This window comes from Theropithecus gelada, chromosome 3 (genome assembly GCF_003255815.1).
Source record: "Theropithecus gelada isolate Dixy chromosome 3, Tgel_1.0, whole genome shotgun sequence".
NCBI classification, from domain to species: Eukaryota; Metazoa; Chordata; class Mammalia; order Primates; family Cercopithecidae; genus Theropithecus; species Theropithecus gelada.
Window position 1 is genome coordinate 51,269,403 of NC_037670.1, and position 18,039 is coordinate 51,287,441.

Genomic DNA, 18,039 nt, shown 5'->3' on the forward strand with positions numbered 1-18,039 from the left:
AAAACTCCGTCTCAAAAAAAAATAAAAACCCACAAACCTAGCATCAAGGCTAGCCGCATGGCCTGGGCAGACTCTCTATGCCACTCTTAAGCCTCGGTTTGCTGGGTTAACACGGGGCCACAGAGCTGACCCCCACGCCTGGGCGGGTGCCACAGGGAGCATGACTGTCTGAGACAAGGCCCTACAGGGTCACAGAGAATGATGCCTTCCAGACGACACAGCAGGTACTGGGTGTTACAAATACTCCCTTCAGTGCTACCTAAGACCAAAAATGTTCAGTATCGAAAAAGAAAGAGCAAGAGAAATCATGCCGATCACGAAGCCTCAGACCTAAAGAGGGGTGTAGAGAGGAGGAGACGGCGATCAGAGGCCGCGGGGGGCTTGCTCAGCCTCTTCTGCGGGAGGGATGGAAGTCCCGTGCTCTGCTCCAGGGGAAGAGGGCTAGATCCCACACCCTGAGGGGAGGGAGAAGCGCAGAGCCAGATTTAGGCTCCCATGGGGCAGAGGCAGAAACCACAGAACGGCTATCCAGGAAAGATACGTACAAGGCTGGCTCCAGGACCCATGCGCCAAGCGACCCAGGGGACACCCACGTGAGCAAGGGCGGTGCTCACCTCGAACCAATGCCCACCATGGCGCTCCCACAGGCTCCCACTCAGTGCCCATTATCACGGAGGGGAGAAGGACAAGTCCCACTCAACACTAGAACCAGGACAAGGAGTTGGTGTGGCTCCAAGGGGCAGCCTGGGGGACCGTTGTAGGGCCACAGAAACCTACACAGGCAGCCGATCGCGGAGAGGAACACAGGCTGTGCTAATGCCGAAGCCCCTGGTCTTCCCACCACCACCTACGGCATTGCCACACGGAAGCCAGGGAGACACAGGACCTCGCTCCACCACCTTCCCAACTACCTGTGCAGCTATCATCACAGCAAACCAAACCCCTCCCTGGTCTAGCACGGCAGATGGACTCGGCTCTCCCCGCAGTGACTTTCTGGGCTCAGCAAGGTCACCTATTCAAAGGCTTCACGCCTCCCACACATCCCCGGCACAGGACCCTACAGTGCCCCACACATCCCCGGCCCAGGACCCTACAATGCCCCACACATCGCCGGCCCAGGACCCTACAGTGCCCCACACATCCCCGGCCCAGGACCCTACAGTGCCCCACATATCCCCGGCCCAGGACCAACAGTGCCCCATACATCCCCGGCCCAGGACCCTACAGTGCCCCATGTTCTTCACAGCAGCGATCCCGGCACAGGACCCTACAGTGCCCCACGTTCTTCACAGCAGCGATCCCGGCACGGACCCTACAGTGCCCCACACATCCCGGTACAGGACCCTTCACAGCAGTGATCCTGGCACAGGACCCTACAGTGCCCCACATTCTTCACAGCAGCGATCACCGCCTCAACACGACTGCTACTTGCCCCACCTAGAGAGAGGCCCTTGAGCTCCCAGTCTGCTGTGCAGTTCCCTGCTGTTTTCCACAGCAGCCAAACGTGCCAGGCTCACAGGAGACGCACAGTAAGAATCTGGGGAATGGCCGGGCAGGTGCCTCATGCCTGTAATCCCAGCACGTTGGGAAGCCAAGGCAGGGAGATCACTTGAGGTGAGAAGTTCCAGGCCAACATGGCGAAATCCATCTCTGCTAAAAACACAAAGAATTAGCCGGGCACAGTGGTGCGCACCTATAGTCCCAGCTACTCAGAGGCTGAGGTGGGAGAATTGCTTGCACCTGGGAGGCAGAGGTTGCAGTGAGCCGATATCACGCCACCACACTCCAGCCTGGACAACAGAACAAGACTCCATTCCCCCCACCTCCCAAAAAAAAAAAAAGTAGAATTTGGGGAATGAAAAATTAATGATCAAGTAAGTGAACCGAGTCTGGGTTTCTCCTTTTCAATCCCTTTTCAACTTGCCAATTCACCTGTACTATATGCTCTGAACATGCTAAATCCTGCTTGGAGGCCAGGCTTTCTAAGTCCAGAGAGAATGTCAGAAAGTATTTTGAACTGAACAGTAACAAAAACAACCCACATCACAATGTATGGGGTAGGCCTTCGTGATGAAGACTCTTAGAAAAGCACAAGTAGAAGAGGATTTCATTAATTTAGTAAAGAGTATCACACAGAACATCCAGCACACACCGCGCTGACTGATGGACTACCGGAGCGGCCGCCACAGCCTGAAGGAGACGAGGTGCCTACTGTCATCATTCCTCCATGACACTGCACCTGGAGGAAAGTGCATGGAGAGGCGCAGGGCTGGAGAGGGAGCGTGGGCAGAGGAGAGGAGAGGCGCAGGGCTGGAGAGGGAGTGTGGCCAGGGGAGAGGAGAGCCGCGGGGCTGGAGAGGGAACGTGGCCAAGGGAGAGGAGAGGCGCGGGGCTGGAGAGGGAGCGTGGCCAGGAGAGAGGAGAAGCGTGGGGCTGGAGAGGGAGCGTGGCCAGGAGAGAGGAGAGGTGCGGGGCTGGAGAAGAGGAGAGACGCAGGGCTGACAGGAAATCGTAGCCAGGGGAGAGGAGAGGTGCTGGGCTAGAGAGGGAGCATGGCCAGGGGAGAGGAGCAGTGCAGGGCTGGAGACGGAGCGTGGCCAGGGGAGAGGAGAGGTGTGGGGCTGGAGGAGAGGCGAGGCGTGGGGCTGGAGAAGAGGAGAGGCACAGAGCTGGCGGGCAAGCCTGGCCAGGGGAGAGGAGAGACGCGCGGCTGGAGGAGAGGAGAGGCATGGGGCTGGCGGGAAAGCGTGGCCAGGGGAGAGCAGAGGTGCGGGGCTGGAGAGGGAGCATGGCTGGGGGGAGGGGAGAGGAGCGGCACAGGGCTGGAGAGGGAGTGTGGCCAGGGGAGAGGAGAGGCGCGGCGCTGGCAGGGAAGTGTGGCCAGGGGAGAGGAGAGGCGTGGGGCTGGCAGGGAAGCGTGGCCAGGGGAGAGGAGAGGCGCGGCGCTGGCGGGGAAGTGTGGCCGGCATCTCTCAGAAAGTATGAGTGTGCATGTCAAACATCAGCATCAGAGCAAGGTTGTCAGGTGCAGGGTCAATGTGAAAGACCCACTGGTACATCCACAGGCCAGGAACACACACACAGATGATGAAAGTCCAAGAAGACAATATTAAAACTGCATCTAACATTCAAATACATAGGGCAGAAAGTCTAATGACATGTAAGACATCTACCCTAAAATCCATCAAACTTGCTGAGAGAAATTAAAGGCCATCAGGGTAAATGGTGGAACACGTGGCATTCACGGTTCAGGAAATACTCTGACGCCGAGACACGCTGACGCCGAGACACGCTAACGCCGAGATACACTAATGCTGCGTTTCACCTGGACACAGGGAAACACTGGAAGGAGGAGGCAAGGACAACAACATGGAATCGTAAACAAATTAAAAAAAGAGCCCATGGAACACACCAGAAAGCCCTGAAGGGGACAGCCAGAAGGGGTCCCCGGGCTACGGCCGTGGCATCGCCACACGTGTGATAGAGGCTGTCAGATCAACAGCATGTTTCACAGAACAAAAGCAGCAACATGTAAAAGGTAAACAATAAAGTGTTTAGAAGGAAACCACTGAGTATCTTCACAACTTTGGGAGGCAAAGATTGTTTAATCATAGCTCAAAAGCACCAGCATCAGCAAAAATCGGTGAGCTGGACTGCACGAACATCATCAACAGCGAAATTCCGAGAGTGAAAACGCAAACCACAGACTACAAGAAGATAACTAAACACGTTTCGTCAACAAAAGACTTTCATATCCAGAGTAAAGAACTACAACTCAGTAAGAAAAAGGCAAACAAGGCCGGGCGCGGTGGCTCAAGCCTGTAATCCCAGCACTTTGGGAGGCCGAGACAGGCGGATCACGAGGTCAGGAGATCGAGACCATCCTGGCTAACACGGTGAAACCCCGTCTCTATTAAGAAATACAAAAAACTAGCCGGGCGAGGTGGCGGGCGCCTGTAGTCCCAGCTACTCGGGAGGCTGAGGCCGGAGAATGGCGTAAACCCGGGAGGCGGAGCTTGCAGTGAGCTGAGATCCGGCGACTGCACTCCAGCCTGGGTGACAGAGCGAGACTCCGTCTCAAAAAAAAAAAAAAAAAAAAAAAGAAAAAGGCAAACAATATTTAAAGGCCCAGGCCAGACGCAGTGGCTCACGCCTGTGATCCTAACACTTCTGGAGGCTAAGGCAGGCGGATCATGAGGTCAGGAGTTCGAGACCAGCCTAACCAACACGGTGAGACCCCGTCTCTACTAAAAATACAAAACTTAGCTGGGCGTGGTGGCACGTGCCTGTAGTCCCAGCTACTCACAAGGCTGAGGCAGGAGAATTGCTTGAACCCAGGAGACGGAGGTTGCAGTGAGCTGAGATCGCGCCACTGCACTCCAGCCCAGGTGACAGAGCGAGACTCTGTCTCAAAAAAAAAAAAAAAAAAGAAAGAAAAAAACAGGGAACTGAAGGCCGGCCACGGTGGCTCAAGTCTGTAATCCCAGAACTTTGGGATTGGGAGGCCAAGGCGGGGGGATCGTGAAGTCAGGAATTTGAGACCAACCCAGCCAACATGGTGAAACCCCGTCGTTACTAAAAATACAAAAATTAGCTGGACATGGTGGTACACACCTATAATCCCAGCTACTCGAGAGGCTGAGGCAGGAGAATTGCTTGAACCCAGGAGGCAGAGGCTGCAGTGAGCCGAAATCGCACCACTGCACTCCAGCCTGGACAACAAAGAAAGACTGTCTTTAAAAAAAAAGAAAAAGAAAAAGAAAAAAACAGCGAAGTGAAGTGAGGGAGCGGCTGGAACCGGGCATGAGGGTCTGGCTGGGGTTGCTAACTACCTGCTCCTCTATCTGTCCTGTGTCTGTAATTTGTGCACACTGAACTACACCACGGAGACTACTGAGAACAAGCCTCCCGAGGCGAGGCTGGTCCACACCCACTCTGCAGCACCCACCACGTGAGGGCAAAACTGGAACCCCTCACACGTCAGGTCACTAAACCGTGACTCACTCCCTCTGCACGGCAGCACCACAGCAGCGAAAAGGAACACGCTGCATTCCGAGGGACAAAGGTCAAAAGGATAATGTTAAAATAAAAACAAAAAGAAGCCACAGAAGCGTGGGTCTATGTATAGAAAACATAAAAATGGGAAAAGCTGAGCAATGATTAAAGATGCACATCCATGATGAACCTGGAAAGAAAAATGAGGGAAGGGCTGCTCCACACCTAGAGCAGGGCTCTGTCTGACAGCCGAGGTTGTTCTGCTTCTTACGCCAGGACTGAGACACAGAACCTGCTGCACGCTTTGAGCTGTACGTATATGTTCTATATGATCTCTGCACACGCCATGTGTTTCACGAGAACACTGAAAAGAAAGACGGGAGGACTGAGAGTGAGCGGAGTCCTGGGCCCTGGGGAGTGCCTGACTCCACGTCCTCGATCCAGGCTGTGCTGGATCCCAGGACTTAAACAGACACCATCAGGGGAGATCGGGGCTTGGAAGCAAGAGCAAGCCAACAAAAAGTGGCGCTCAGCTGAAGGAACAGTGGCCTTGTCTGTGGCTGGGACAGGCATGAGCTACATTAACCTTGTTGGGGTGGTCTCCAAAGTGGAAACCGCCCAAGTTGTATAAACACAAAATAAGTAACAGCACTTGCCTCTGCTCCATGTCCCTTCTACCCACACGTCCTACGGAAGCAAAACCATGCATCAGGTGTGTCTCCACCGTGCTATTCCAGGACAGATGAAAATAACCTGTTCAAAAATAAAAACACTCCAGCAACGTGGGCGCATTTCTAAATCGCTGCGCAGCCTGAGCACGGTGCCAGCGAGGCCCTGTCCTCTTTCGGTGTGCACCATGCCCACCTTTGCTGTGGCCAGGGCACGGCCACCAGGACACACTCCTTCAGGACCCACGGGCCCCTCTGACCCTGAACACTTGTGGCCTCAGCTCCCTCAGGGCAGCCAGCCTCCCTCTGCTCTGCCCTCAGCACACACAACCCTGCAGAGGAGAAGGGATACAGTCAGGAGGAAATGGAAGGGTCTCCTCAAAGCACAGGCCTGGGAGAGTCCCAGCAACGACTGCGCTGCCTCCTAGGATGGACCAGAAGGGGGCCCGGAGCCCCTCCTGTAACAGGCTCCAGCACAGCATCCTGGGCACAGAAATGACCCCCAAGAAGAGAGGAAATCCCGGCAGAGTCCACTGAGAACATGCGCAGGGGTCCCTGAGCTAAGCCTGCCTCCCCTGCCCCCGATTCCCTTGGGAAGGGGCCACAGCATGGGGAGGGAGCCTTAGGAGGTAGCTCTGGCCCCTGTAAGAGGCTGGGATGGCTCAGACTCACAAGAGCTGCCTCTGGGCCAGGAACATAGCAGGAAGAGAGCAGCATCTCCCAGGAGGCCAAAGGCTTCTCCCAGGAGGACAGCAGCTTCTCCCACAGGATGCCAGATTCTCCCGGGAGGATGGCGGCTTCTCCTGGGAATATGGTGGCTTCTCCCAGGACGGAAACTTCTCCCAGGAGGACAGCGGCTTCTCCCGGGAAGACAGTGGCTGCTCATGGGAGGACAGAAGCTTCTCCCAGGGGGATGGTGGCTTCTTCCAGGAGGACGGTGGCTGCTCATGGGAGGTCAGAGGCTTCTTCCAGAAGGACAGAGGGTTCTCAAAGGAGGACAGAGGCTTCTCCCAGGACTCTCTTCTGGATGTGAGGCAGGAAGAACATGGAAGTCCTCTGAGGGGTCCCCTGTACTTCCTGCCTTCTGCCCCTATTTGATTGTTTCTTGAAGAGCAGCAGCCCCGCCCTCCTGGACCCAGTCTCCATCTGCCTTCAGCTGTCTCCTGATCTGCCTTCAGCTGTCTCCTGGACGCATCTGGCCTAAACTGCACCCAGCAGATACAGACACCAGCTCCCCACACTCTCCCATTGCTGAGGGCGGCAGCCGTGTCCAGGGTCCCAGCGCTCATCTGCTCCCAATCCCACAGCAGGCCCAGCCACGTTGGTTTTGAGACCGTGGATCGTCAGGAATGTTTGTGGAGGGTTTTTTGATTGACAAAGGGAACTTTATGGGAGCGAGCAGATCTGATGCTCCGGGCAGCGAGAAGGATGTGGGAGAGGGGAATGTCTGACGTCGCCAACCCCAGCTTCGGAGGAGGTGGCCGAGGAACGTGTTCATTCAGCCAGCGCAGACCCAAGACCCCAGCCCAGAGCTCAAAACTCAGACCCTCGACAACTCCGGAAGACACAAATCTGTCTTTCCCATTGTGCGGGTTCCCAGGGCAGGATGTCACCATGACAACCACCCCGCGCTCAGCAGCCACGACGTCAGACGCCACTGGACACCCAATGTCAACTGCTCACCAACAGCCTGTGGCCTCCAGTAAATGATCTGTTCTGAAACAGGGAGGGAGGGTGGAGGATAGAAAACGGGAGGTGGGAAGGGAAAGCTCTTCTGTCATTTTAAAAGTTTCTGGCTAAAAGTTAGCTTGTATTACTGATATTCCATAAACAGGGCTCTGCAGCCATACTGTGGAAGCGTGGGGCACTGGAGAAACAGCTCATTTCAAACAGGAAAATGGTTTGTGTTCACCCAGTTCCAGAAGCCAATTTTCAACTGCTTAAAATAGTCATGATATTTTACCAAGGTAATTATACTCTTAGCTCTCAGTAACAATTAAATCCTTAGACTAGAGCCGCTTAATAAAGGTCTTGAAATAAAACTGCACGCTCCAAGCACTGTGTACTAAAATGTCAAGCACACAAGGAGGGCCTCCAACGGGACACCAGAGGCCCAGAGCCCCCACCAGCCACAGGCTCGCAGCCCTCCTGGGTGCGCCTGGAGAGAAGGCGCTCCTTGACCACCAGCCAGCCGGGCGGGCTGCCGTGCAGAGCTGAGGTGGGCAGTGGCCAACACCAAGGCGCACAGACCCAGAGCAGCAGGCACACCGCTCCCTCCAGATGGCTGAGTGAACAGCTTCATAATGGCTGGCTGGACGGATCCTGCATCCCTGGCCTGGGGCTACACGGGCAACTGGAATCGATCCTTTGTCAGGATAAACAACCAGTCCATGCCCGGTGATCAATATCCACCTTCTTGCTAACACAGAGCAGGCCCGTGAGCACAGCAGGGTTGGGGGTAGGCCGGCGTGGGCCAGAAAGTGCCAGAGGCTTTCCACCTGCGAAGCAGAGCAGAGAAGAACAGAAACTTCCTGCCCTGGGTGGGCCGGGGTGACCCTCAAAGAGGAACGGCAGGAAGGAAGCCAGGCACAGACTTCCCAGGAGGCTGTGGGGCTCCACTGGACCATGAGGGAGCCCCAGAGGGGCGAAAACCACACCAGACATCCAGTGATTGCGTGCAACTCCTCATCACGGCCGGGAGCCCTGGCACTAAGAGGGGATGTGGGCAACAGCACCAGTGTCCTGTGGGCCACAGAACGTCAGGCTGCAGGCCAGACCCAGCACACAAGAACACTCAGGCCCACATGTGACCTGTAAAGGGAACTCTTCCCATCAGCTTCCAACTGCTGACTTAAGAAACCAGAAGGTTCCCATGGGACGAGCCGCAGCTGAGGCCAGGCGGGGCTGCCCTCATGTGGGGACCACACCTGTAACTCACCCACGCCACGCACGCAGGACCACCCCAAAGTGCTGCCTGCCTGGCCGGCGTGGGCTGACGTCACTCCCCAGCCCCGACCCAGAATCAGAGTGGGCCAAAAACAAGGTGCCCTCGAGGGGGCACCACCCGAACACAGCCACGTTCCCGGGCACCCTGGGGTCATCGGGCCTGAGCCCAAAGTTTAGCAGAAAGGAGGACTGAGACCCAGAGAGAATGAGGGACATCTGAGGTCCCAGAGAAAGGCCTAGCTCCCAGCCCAGCCCTCCTACTCTTCCTCCCCAAGGAAGCTCTGAGCTTCCCACATCACGGGACCACAGCAGGTCATCGCACACTCAAAGATCACCAAGCCCAGGTGTCCCGCCACCCCGACAGAACACAGCCTCGCCCCCTCTGCTTCCCAGGGCCTCTCCTCACCGGCAGGGTCGGGCTGCACTTGCCTGAACCCCCCGCAGTGGTCAGCCCACACACTGTGGCCTGCTGGGCCCAAGCCGCTGTCTCCTCTGGCTCCAGGCCTCGAGGGTGACTTCAGCAGCGCTTTGTGACAAGCCGCCTTCTCTCCCTCCGCCACGGTTCTCCACACACACTTTCACAAAGGGGAAATCCTTGGGTCCCCACATGAACGCCACCTCCTAAGAAAAGCCCTTCTGCGGCATCGCCACGCCGTCCACCTCTGTGGAAGTGGGTGGCAGGTGCTGGTTTGGTGCTACTGCCTGACCCCGCTAGAGAGTGATTACCCAAGGGTTGTGCCCACACGCCTGTGCCGCATGCACCGCACGCATCTTGCTTAGAAGCTGACACACTAGCAGACATGGTGTCGGAAGAGAAGGGAGCACGGAGGAAGGTCCTAGAGCTGCTCCACAGAAATGCACTGTGCCTGACCATGCAACAGGGCTGGGTGTCCCCTCTGCCAGAGGCAGCAGACAGCTCCGGCTGAAAAGTCATGTGAGAACATTTTCGAGTGTCCCCTGTCTGGGGTGCAGCACCTGCAAAGCCAGGGCTTTGGGGCCAGCCTCTGGGCTGTGCATAGGGGCCAGCTCAGCCTGTGTTCCGGACCCAGGCCCATGTGAACTTTTCCTTCAGGAGACAGCATGGAGCCGCCCAGGAGCGAGCTGGAGAAGCCATAAAACAGCAGCTTCGGAGCAGAAACGTTACTAATTTTCTGAAAGCTCCACAACCAAGAGGTCCCAGCAGCAAAGAGCCTCGGTTTTCATCAAAAACAATCAAGAACAGGCAAACATTCACGAGGCACAACTCCCAGCACTTGACAGGTGCAGCATCCATCCCAGGCCAGGGTGACACAGCCCTCCGCCCACTCAGCACTGGCTGGAGGTGGACAGGGGGAGCCTCCGCCCAGCAAGCTGGACACCCGCCCTGGCCCAGAGAGCATCTGGGGACAGATTTACTTCTCTCCTGCCTTGTCTTCTGAAATTTCAGTGCTCGAGGAACATTTTAAACAACACTCACAAAAACTGTCTTTCACGCTCCAGTGACCTCTGCTCACGGTGTCAGACATCAGAACCCCCGCAGGCACTGACGATTAGAGTCGGGCCATGGAGCCGCCCACAGGTGGGGCTGGGGCACACCTGGAAGCAGGTGACAGCCTTCATCCCGAGCCCAGGCCAAGATCCACACAGCGAAACCAGCATCACTGGACGGCAAAGCATGAGGGTGCAGACTGCAAGGGACACAGGCGCCTGCAGAGGGTCCGCAGCGACAAGGAACGCTCTCCAGGGCTCAGCACAAGGCCGGGGGGGACATTGAGATGCTGGGGGAACTGAAAAGGATGGGGCACACAGCAGGCCCAGAGGGTCCCACAGGGAGCACCGGGGCTGAGCACTCTGGCACTCCCAGAACCCTCCTGGCAACCCAGGGCCAAAGTGCTAACTGTGACCCAGCTGCACTGACCCAGCTGCAGCACTCCTGCCTCTGCAGTGAGATCTCGCTGACCAGGTGTGCGCTCTCCCGCAGCTCCCTGCAACTCTGATCAAAATATGAGGGCACAAATCACCTTGGTGAGCAGCAGGACCCGTTTCTGGAGCCTCCGGGCCAGCGCCTCGTGCGTCTCGCGCTTCTTCCTCTCCTCCAGCAGCTGGCCGCTGACCTGCCGGAGCTCCTCCTGCAGCTGCTGCCTGGCCTTCTCCAGCCCCCGGGCGCTGCACAGGAGAGACAAGAGGGCAAAGCACTGAAGCCTGGGGTGACCATCCCACCGCGACCCGCCCCACCCCAGGAACGAGCCCACCAGGACACCCTAAAATAGAGCTGCACGTGCAGCCCCCTCACTGCCATTTCCGCACTGCTGAATAGCTACTTAAGGCCTTTCAGGAGTTTCTGGATTTCAAATAGACTCCCAGGGTGATCCCAGAACACGGCAGGGAGGGGGAGGGGAGCTCAACTCCACACACAATGGGAAAAATTGTCGGCGACGCAGCCCTTTGGGAGACAGGACTTCTGAATGAGCGAGATTGCAGAGCCAGCGCTTCCCCTCTGAATCACCGCAGATGTGCAATGTGGTGCGGGGAAGCAAACGCCGGGCGCCTGCTGGTGGGGGCCTGTTCTAAAAACATTCTGCGAGGCTGAAAGCCCAGCCTGGCGCTGAGCACTGGGAACCGGGAGGCCTCCTGCGGGCCGACGCCACGGGCAGGGCCAACTCCAGGCTGCCCAAGAGGCTTCCCCCGTCCGCCCCTTCGGGTGGCTGATAGCTCCTTTGATTTCTGCTTTTGAATCCTCCTTTCCCTGCACGTTCCCCGCTGCCTCAGTCCCTGTGATGGTTGCCTGTCACCTGCGTTACCACAATAGCCTCCCAACGGCTCTCATTAGACCCCTCGACCACTGGGCACCAAGCTGTCTCCTCAGACAGCAGAGAGGGGCTGTGTCACGCGATTTTGAAGCTTTTGGTGGCTCCCAACCACTCCTGGTGAGTCTCCGAGTTCACAGCCTGGTAGTAACAGGCCTCAGGGGTTTGGATCTTGCCCCCCTCTCTGTCCTTCAGAAGCTGACTTGGGAGCCAGACAAATGACAGCATCCACTGACCCTGACTGCAAGAACCCACCTATGATGCAATGACTTTCTGTGATTCCGGGAGCCCCAGGACTCCACCTCCCCACCCGAGGGGGCTCCCAGGAAGGGCGCAGCGAGGCGCACAGAGGAGAGACTGCCCCGGAGAGAGGGTGAGTCAGGACTCCACCTCCGCATGGGACAACCGGGCACGCGGGTGCTCCCAGGAAGGCACACAGCCAGGAGAGATGAGAGGCCGCCCAAGAGGAGGCAAGTCAGGACTTCGCAGCGAGGCACGAGGATGCTCCCAGGAAGGGACACAGCCAGGAAGAAGAGAGGCCGCCCTGGGGAGGGGGCGAGTCAGCGGAGGGAGGGCCCAGCCCCCCTCAGACAGCCCAGGGCAGGTGCTGAGTGGAACGGGCGCTGGAACACAGGAGCTGCACACGACTGTACTGAGCATCACAAACTTCTTTCCAAAGGAAATCTTAACTAAATCTTGAGGAAATAAAACACAGCACTGGGATGGAGAAAAGCTAACGGGGACCACAGTCCTGTGAGGCAACCATCAATGAGAACCAGGATGAAGCTTTCCCTTCCCCAAACCACTACCCAAGAAAGCACCATCCGCCAGCCCCAGGATGAAGCTTTTCCCCAGAACACCGCCCAAGAAAGAGCCATCTGTGGCCAGGGGCGGTGGCTCACGCCTGTAATCCCAGCACTTTGGGAGGCTGAGGCGGGCAGATCACGAGGTCAGGAGATCAAGACCATCCTGGTTAACATGGTGAAACCCCATCTCTACTAGAAATACAAAAAAAAAAAATTTTTTTTTTTTGTATTGCTTGCAGTGAGCCAAGATGTTTGGAAACAGGAATGTGGGATGGGGCCATGAACACCACCCTCAGGCTCACACCTTCCTGGCCATCAATTGCTTCTGCTCGGCTCTAGTTACATGACTTGAGGAAAAGCTTCATCCCGGGGCTGGCGGATGGCGGTTTTTTTTTTTGTTTTTTTTTTTTTGAGACAGAGTCTTGCTCTGTTGCCCAGGCTGGAGTGCAGTGGCACGATCTCGGTCACTACAAGCTCCACCTCCCGGGTTCACACCATTCTCCTGCCTCAGCCTCCCGAGTAGCCGAGACTACAGGCGCCGCCACCACGCCCAGCTAATTTTTTTGTATTTTTAGTAGAGACGGGGTTTCACCATGTTAGCCAGGATGGTCTTGATATCCTGACCTCGTGATCCGCCCGCCTCAGCCTCCCAAAGTGCTGGGATTACAGGCGTGAGCCACCGCGCCCGGCCACAGATGGCACTTTCTTGGGCGGTGGTTTGGGGAAAGCTTCATCCCGGGGCTGGCGGATGGCGTTTTCTTGTGCGGTGGTCTCCGCACATGTTTGAGTGAAGTGAATACGGGGTTTTTAACTGTAATTCAGTAGAAGTCTTTAAATAAAGGGTAAGTTGAAAGTGAATGCGAATCCAACACTCACAGAACGTCAGAAGGGACTTGGTGGCGGTCCTAACCCAGCCAAGCATGGTGGGAACCCCAGCCTGGCCACCCTCGGCCAGCCCCAGCAAAAGCCGCACAAGCCCACAGACTGGGGCCAATGCACTGGCGTCCAGGACACGGGCGTTTCATTTCAGCCTCGTATGATCTTGTGAAATACGTATCTGATCGTCAACCCATCTCCCAGAACACAACTCCTAAAACCCTCGGGCTCTCACGATGAGGCCTTCCATGTGCCAATGACTGACGGTGGCTGCAGCCCCCAGGCAGCTGCAGGACGGGGCGGGTCACCAGGAAGACCAAGGCCAGACTAGAGGCTCGGGACTTCAGTCCCACCCCTAAGCTCGGGGAAGGAGAGGGGCTGAAGGCTGAGTGGCTCACCAATGAGCAGGGGCAGAGTTAATGACATCCACCTGACGAGGCCTCCATCAAAACCCAAAGGCCTCTCACCGGAGCTGGGAGAGGTTCCAGTGTTCCTGGAGGGTGGTGGCCTCTATCAAAACCCAAAAGGACTGAGCTGGGAGGGCTTCCGGTGTTCCCAGAGGGTGGCGGTCCAGGGAGGGCATGGAAGCTGCAGGCCCTTCCCCCACACCTCGCCCTGCGCATCCGTTCATCTGCGTCCTTCGCAGTAACCTTTATAATAAACTGGTAAACGTCTGTTTCCTTGAGTTCTACGAGACACTCCAGCAAATTAATCAAACCCAAGGGGAATCCCAACTGGGTGGTCGGAACCCCAGTTTACATCTGGCCGGTCAGAAGCACAGCGGCGGCTCACGACTGGCACCAGAAGGTGGGGACTGGGCCCTCACCCCAGGGTCTGACGCCACCTCCAGGCAGACAGTGTCAGAACAGAACTGAGTGAGGCTGAACTGAACGGCTGGTGTCCCAGGCAGAACCGACTGCTTGCTTGGTGGGTGAGGAAACACCCACATCTGGTCAGTCTTCCGTGTGGACTGCTGCAACGCGAGAGCAGAGGAAACCGTTCTGAGTCTTTCCCATCCCATTAGCCGCCTGGGAAAGCCCTGTGCTGACACTGGCCCCAGGTGCAGCACTGGTCGGCGGCCCCCCGCCCCCTCCAGGTGCTGCATAAGCAAATACGCACGATAAAATAAAAAACAGGCACAAAGCTCACGGGAAACACATATTATGAGGCTACTTTGGGCTCCAGTTCAATTTTAAACATTCATGGGCCAATTTAATAGTCAAGGGCTGTAAAATCTACTCTTGAATCACTGAATTCAGGTGCAAAAGTTCACAAGTGCTTTAAATCATGGTTCCGTGTGATCATTTAACTCGAAGAATGCCACCGTTTCCTGTGCTCTGCTTTAAAGCCAAGGTGTGCAAAGGCAAGAATGTGACAGGTGCTGTCTTTCAGGTGACAGGCGCCCTCAGCTCAGCACAGGATGGCTGGGCAGCCTTGAGGGGGACCCGACAAACCCACACCCTGCATTCTGAGTGAGGGTGCGCTCACATCTGTGTGGGGTGCATGTGGGGCTGGAGTCCCCCCACCAAGAGCAGATGCGAGTCCTGAGTGAGGGTGCGCTCACATCTGTGTGGGGCACACGTGGGGCTGGAGTCCCCCCACCAAGAGCAGATGCGAGTCCTGAGTGAGGGTGCGCTCACATCTGTGTGGGGCGCATGCGGGGCTGGAGTCCCCCCACCAAGAGCAGATGAGAGTAACGCACACCCACGGGACAGTGGTTGTCCTGCTTCAGAGCTCAGGCTCCCGGCGCTTAGGGACCAGGGCTCAGTGCAATAGAGTCAGGTGCCAAGACTGGGCCTCAGGAACTAGATGTGGCCTGAGCTGCTTCTGACCCACTCTCCACAGCCTAGGCCACCTCCGCGAGGCAGGACGGCTGGCACGGGGGCCACCTCCGCGAGGCAGCGTGGCCGGCACCGGGGTGCCCCAAGCCCAGCCCTCGTCCTGCAACAGCGGCTCTGCAGAACTAGCACAGTCCTCCTCTCTGCTTAAAGGGTCTTTACCCACTCCTAGTTTTAGAGTACTGAGGGAATAATGCGAACACTAACTCTGGGATGGAAGGGGAAGGTGGAAACAGCTACAGGCGTTGTTAAAGATCTGCAGGAGTGCTGTGGCCTGGCCAAGGACAGAGACGTTCCCGACCTCCTCAGACCCTTGCTGGCTCCCAGATCTCAGGGGTCGTCAGTCACCTCTTGGTCCCACCCCCACCTCCCGCCCCTACCCTTAGCATAAGAAGAGCCTGAGATTGGTACTGACTTCAGAGGGTCTTTGTGACCGTAGGTGACCACCTCCCCGATCTGCCGGCTCTCTGAATACACCCGCTCTTCCTCCACTCTCGCCTCTCGTGTCTGCCTGTCAAGCAACAGGCAGCTGAACCTGGGCTTCCTCATGGACCCGGTCTGAGGAAATGCAGCGGCTACAGGATGTAGCATGAAGCGTGTGTTCCACGGCGCTGCAGAGAGAAGACAGAGCCACAGGGGCGTGGGGCTGAGCCCAGGCTGGAAAAGCTCATCAGCCAGGTTGTAAAGCAAACCTCCCCTCACGAAGGGAGATGGGAGAAATGAACCAGAGCAACACATGCTCTCGGCTGAGGGACAGCATGGGCGGCAGAGGCACACCCGCTCCAGGATCTTCCAGGTGCGGCACTAAGGCCCACGTCATTGGGGCCATACCCCAAGGCCTGAGGGCTGATTCCGCAGTCTTCTGAACAACAGAACTAGACTGTAAAAAGCCAACACCAAGACACGACAAGCAGACGACACTGTGGAATGCTCGCCAAGAGCCGTGTCTGGGACGTTCGCCACTCACACCTGACCAGCAGGCAAGTCCACCCAGTCCGTTCAGCACATGGGATGTCGGGGAGGGCAGCCGCACGCCGTTGCACCCACCAGAGACGGCAGCATGGAACACCGCAGCCGGCCTGGGCTCGCTGGGCCTCCATTCTACTGGGGTGGGAATCTCAGGCAAAGAAGCCATGCATGTGGCATGAGCAGAGAATCTCACCGGGGGTGTAGGTATGAGGTCACTGAGAGCAGGAGAAAGACCCTCGGGCACCAAGGACACAGGGACTTCAGGAAGCAGCTCCCATCTCTTGGGCTGTGGGAACACGGGGCAGAGGCTGACATCATTAAAATGTAGACGCTCAGAGATGGGCCCCATGGAACGGGAACTGAGGCTGCTGAGGGAGGCCGTGCTGGTGTCTGCACAGGGGCCCTGGAGGGCCTGGACCCAGGCCTCTGAGAACAGGGCAGCAGCCCATGGAGCTGGCACCTCTAGGCGCTACAGAATCTGCAGGCTGGCAGGCTGCTGAGAGGGGCAAGGCCAGTGGCTAAGGAGCCGCCCGTTTGCCTGCAGGCTGGCCATGGGGCCCTCTCCAGCACCCCCAGGGCAGGCCCTGATGCAGGTGCCCCTGACGAAGCACAAGTGTGGGCTGTAGTGCCTGGCACTGCAAAGTAGGGCTCGGAGAGGGGAGTGTGTAGCTGCGAGACAACAACTCAGTCACCGCAGCGGGCAGAAGACAGGCCATCAGCAAACCAGCAAGCAGGTGCCTCCTGACACTGGAGGGGAAATAGGAAGCTGGGAGGGCCCTTGGGGAGGGGTGGCGGGACAGCCTGAGACAGGCGGTGTCAGAGACGCGGACGTTTCCGATGGGCAGCTGGTGTGCGGCGTGCTCATTCGTGGTCAGCCCAGTGGGCCTGAGGCTGGGCCCGCCAGGGGCAACGGGCAAGGTCAGAAGAGGACGAGCAAACCGAGAAGGGCCTCCGCACAGGGCATGGAGAGCGGGCTGAGCCAGAGGGGCAGGAGAGCAAGGAGCGGGCCAGTGTGTGTCCATGAGGTGTCGTGTCTGGAGGGGAGGGGAAGGTCCAGCACAGGCGGCCCTGTCCTGAGGACCCGAGGAAGTGGCAATTAGGAGCCAAGCCCTGGAGGTGCAGCAAGGGCCGGCACAAAGTGGACAGCCCCAGAGTGCAGCCTAAAGGCCCCCAGCTAGTGTTTCAGACGCCGCCTAAAGGCCCCCAACTAGCGTTTCAGGCGCCGCCTAAAGGACCCCCAACTAGCGTTTCAGGCGCTGCCTAAAGGCCCCCAACTAGTGTTTCAGACACCGCCACCAAGTGGTGCTGCCTACCCTGGCGTGCAGGTAAAGGTGCCTCATCAAGACGGGCTCCTCCTCCCACCCTCAGGCCCTGCAGGGCAGCAGGACCTCAGCATGCCAAGCCACAGTGGCACCCGGGACGGCGGGCTCTCCCCTGTTGGGGATGTTCTCTCTGTTCAATCCTGGCCTTTCTTCTGAGGTACAGAAGAGAAAACTCATAAAAAATTAAGCCTCTAGGTCCATGCTTGGGCTGAACTCTGAGGTCACTGGCATTTCCGCCAGCCTCTGGGAGTTCAGAATGAAGTGCTTAGTTCCTCCAGGAGAAGCCGGCATGTTTATCGATCAATGCCTCTCTGAGCCAGCCTTTACTCAAAGAACAAGCTCTGAGCTTCTGAGCATCCATCTGCACTGTGACCAGCCACTGAGGCCACTTTAATGTGATCTTCATCAGAAGCTCCCGGCCTAAGAATACCGACTTTCAAGGACACAACGCATCCCCAAACGGCAGGAGACATTTTAACGACCTTCCTCGAGACACTGCTGAGTCGGCTCTTCCACGCACGACCCATTCTTCCCACACAGTCTTTGTCTACCTTCTCCCAAGTCCCAGCCACTCTGGACACCCGCCAAGCCAAGGGCAGGCATCGCACAAACAGGCACCACTGGATTCTCCCCAGAAACATGGGGCCCTGGAGCACAGGAGCCCACATCCGGCCACCGCGGGAGACAGGCTCTGAGAGAGGCGAAGCAGTGGTACGCTCTGGGGACCGGATCCGACCCTTGGATGGCACGACGAGGCCATTCCCACCCCAGTCACAAGGCTGAGTGGTGCCTGGCGTGTGGATCCACAGGGCAGGGACACGCCTCCACAGTCA

General features: G+C 57.4%; 1 protein-coding gene across 4 annotated transcripts in view; it reads right to left on the reverse strand.

The window, feature by feature from the left end:
- Positions 1–18,039, reverse strand: part of MAD1L1 (mitotic arrest deficient 1 like 1) — a 414,534-nt gene that overhangs the window by 240,346 nt on the left and 156,149 nt on the right. For all 4 annotated transcript variants that reach the window (XM_025378819.1, XM_025378817.1, XM_025378816.1 and 1 more), the window contains one exon: positions 10,610–10,754. In XM_025378819.1, coding sequence (XP_025234604.1) covers positions 10,610–10,754 — 145 coding nt within the window. The remainder of the gene's footprint in view (positions 1–10,609; positions 10,755–18,039) is intronic.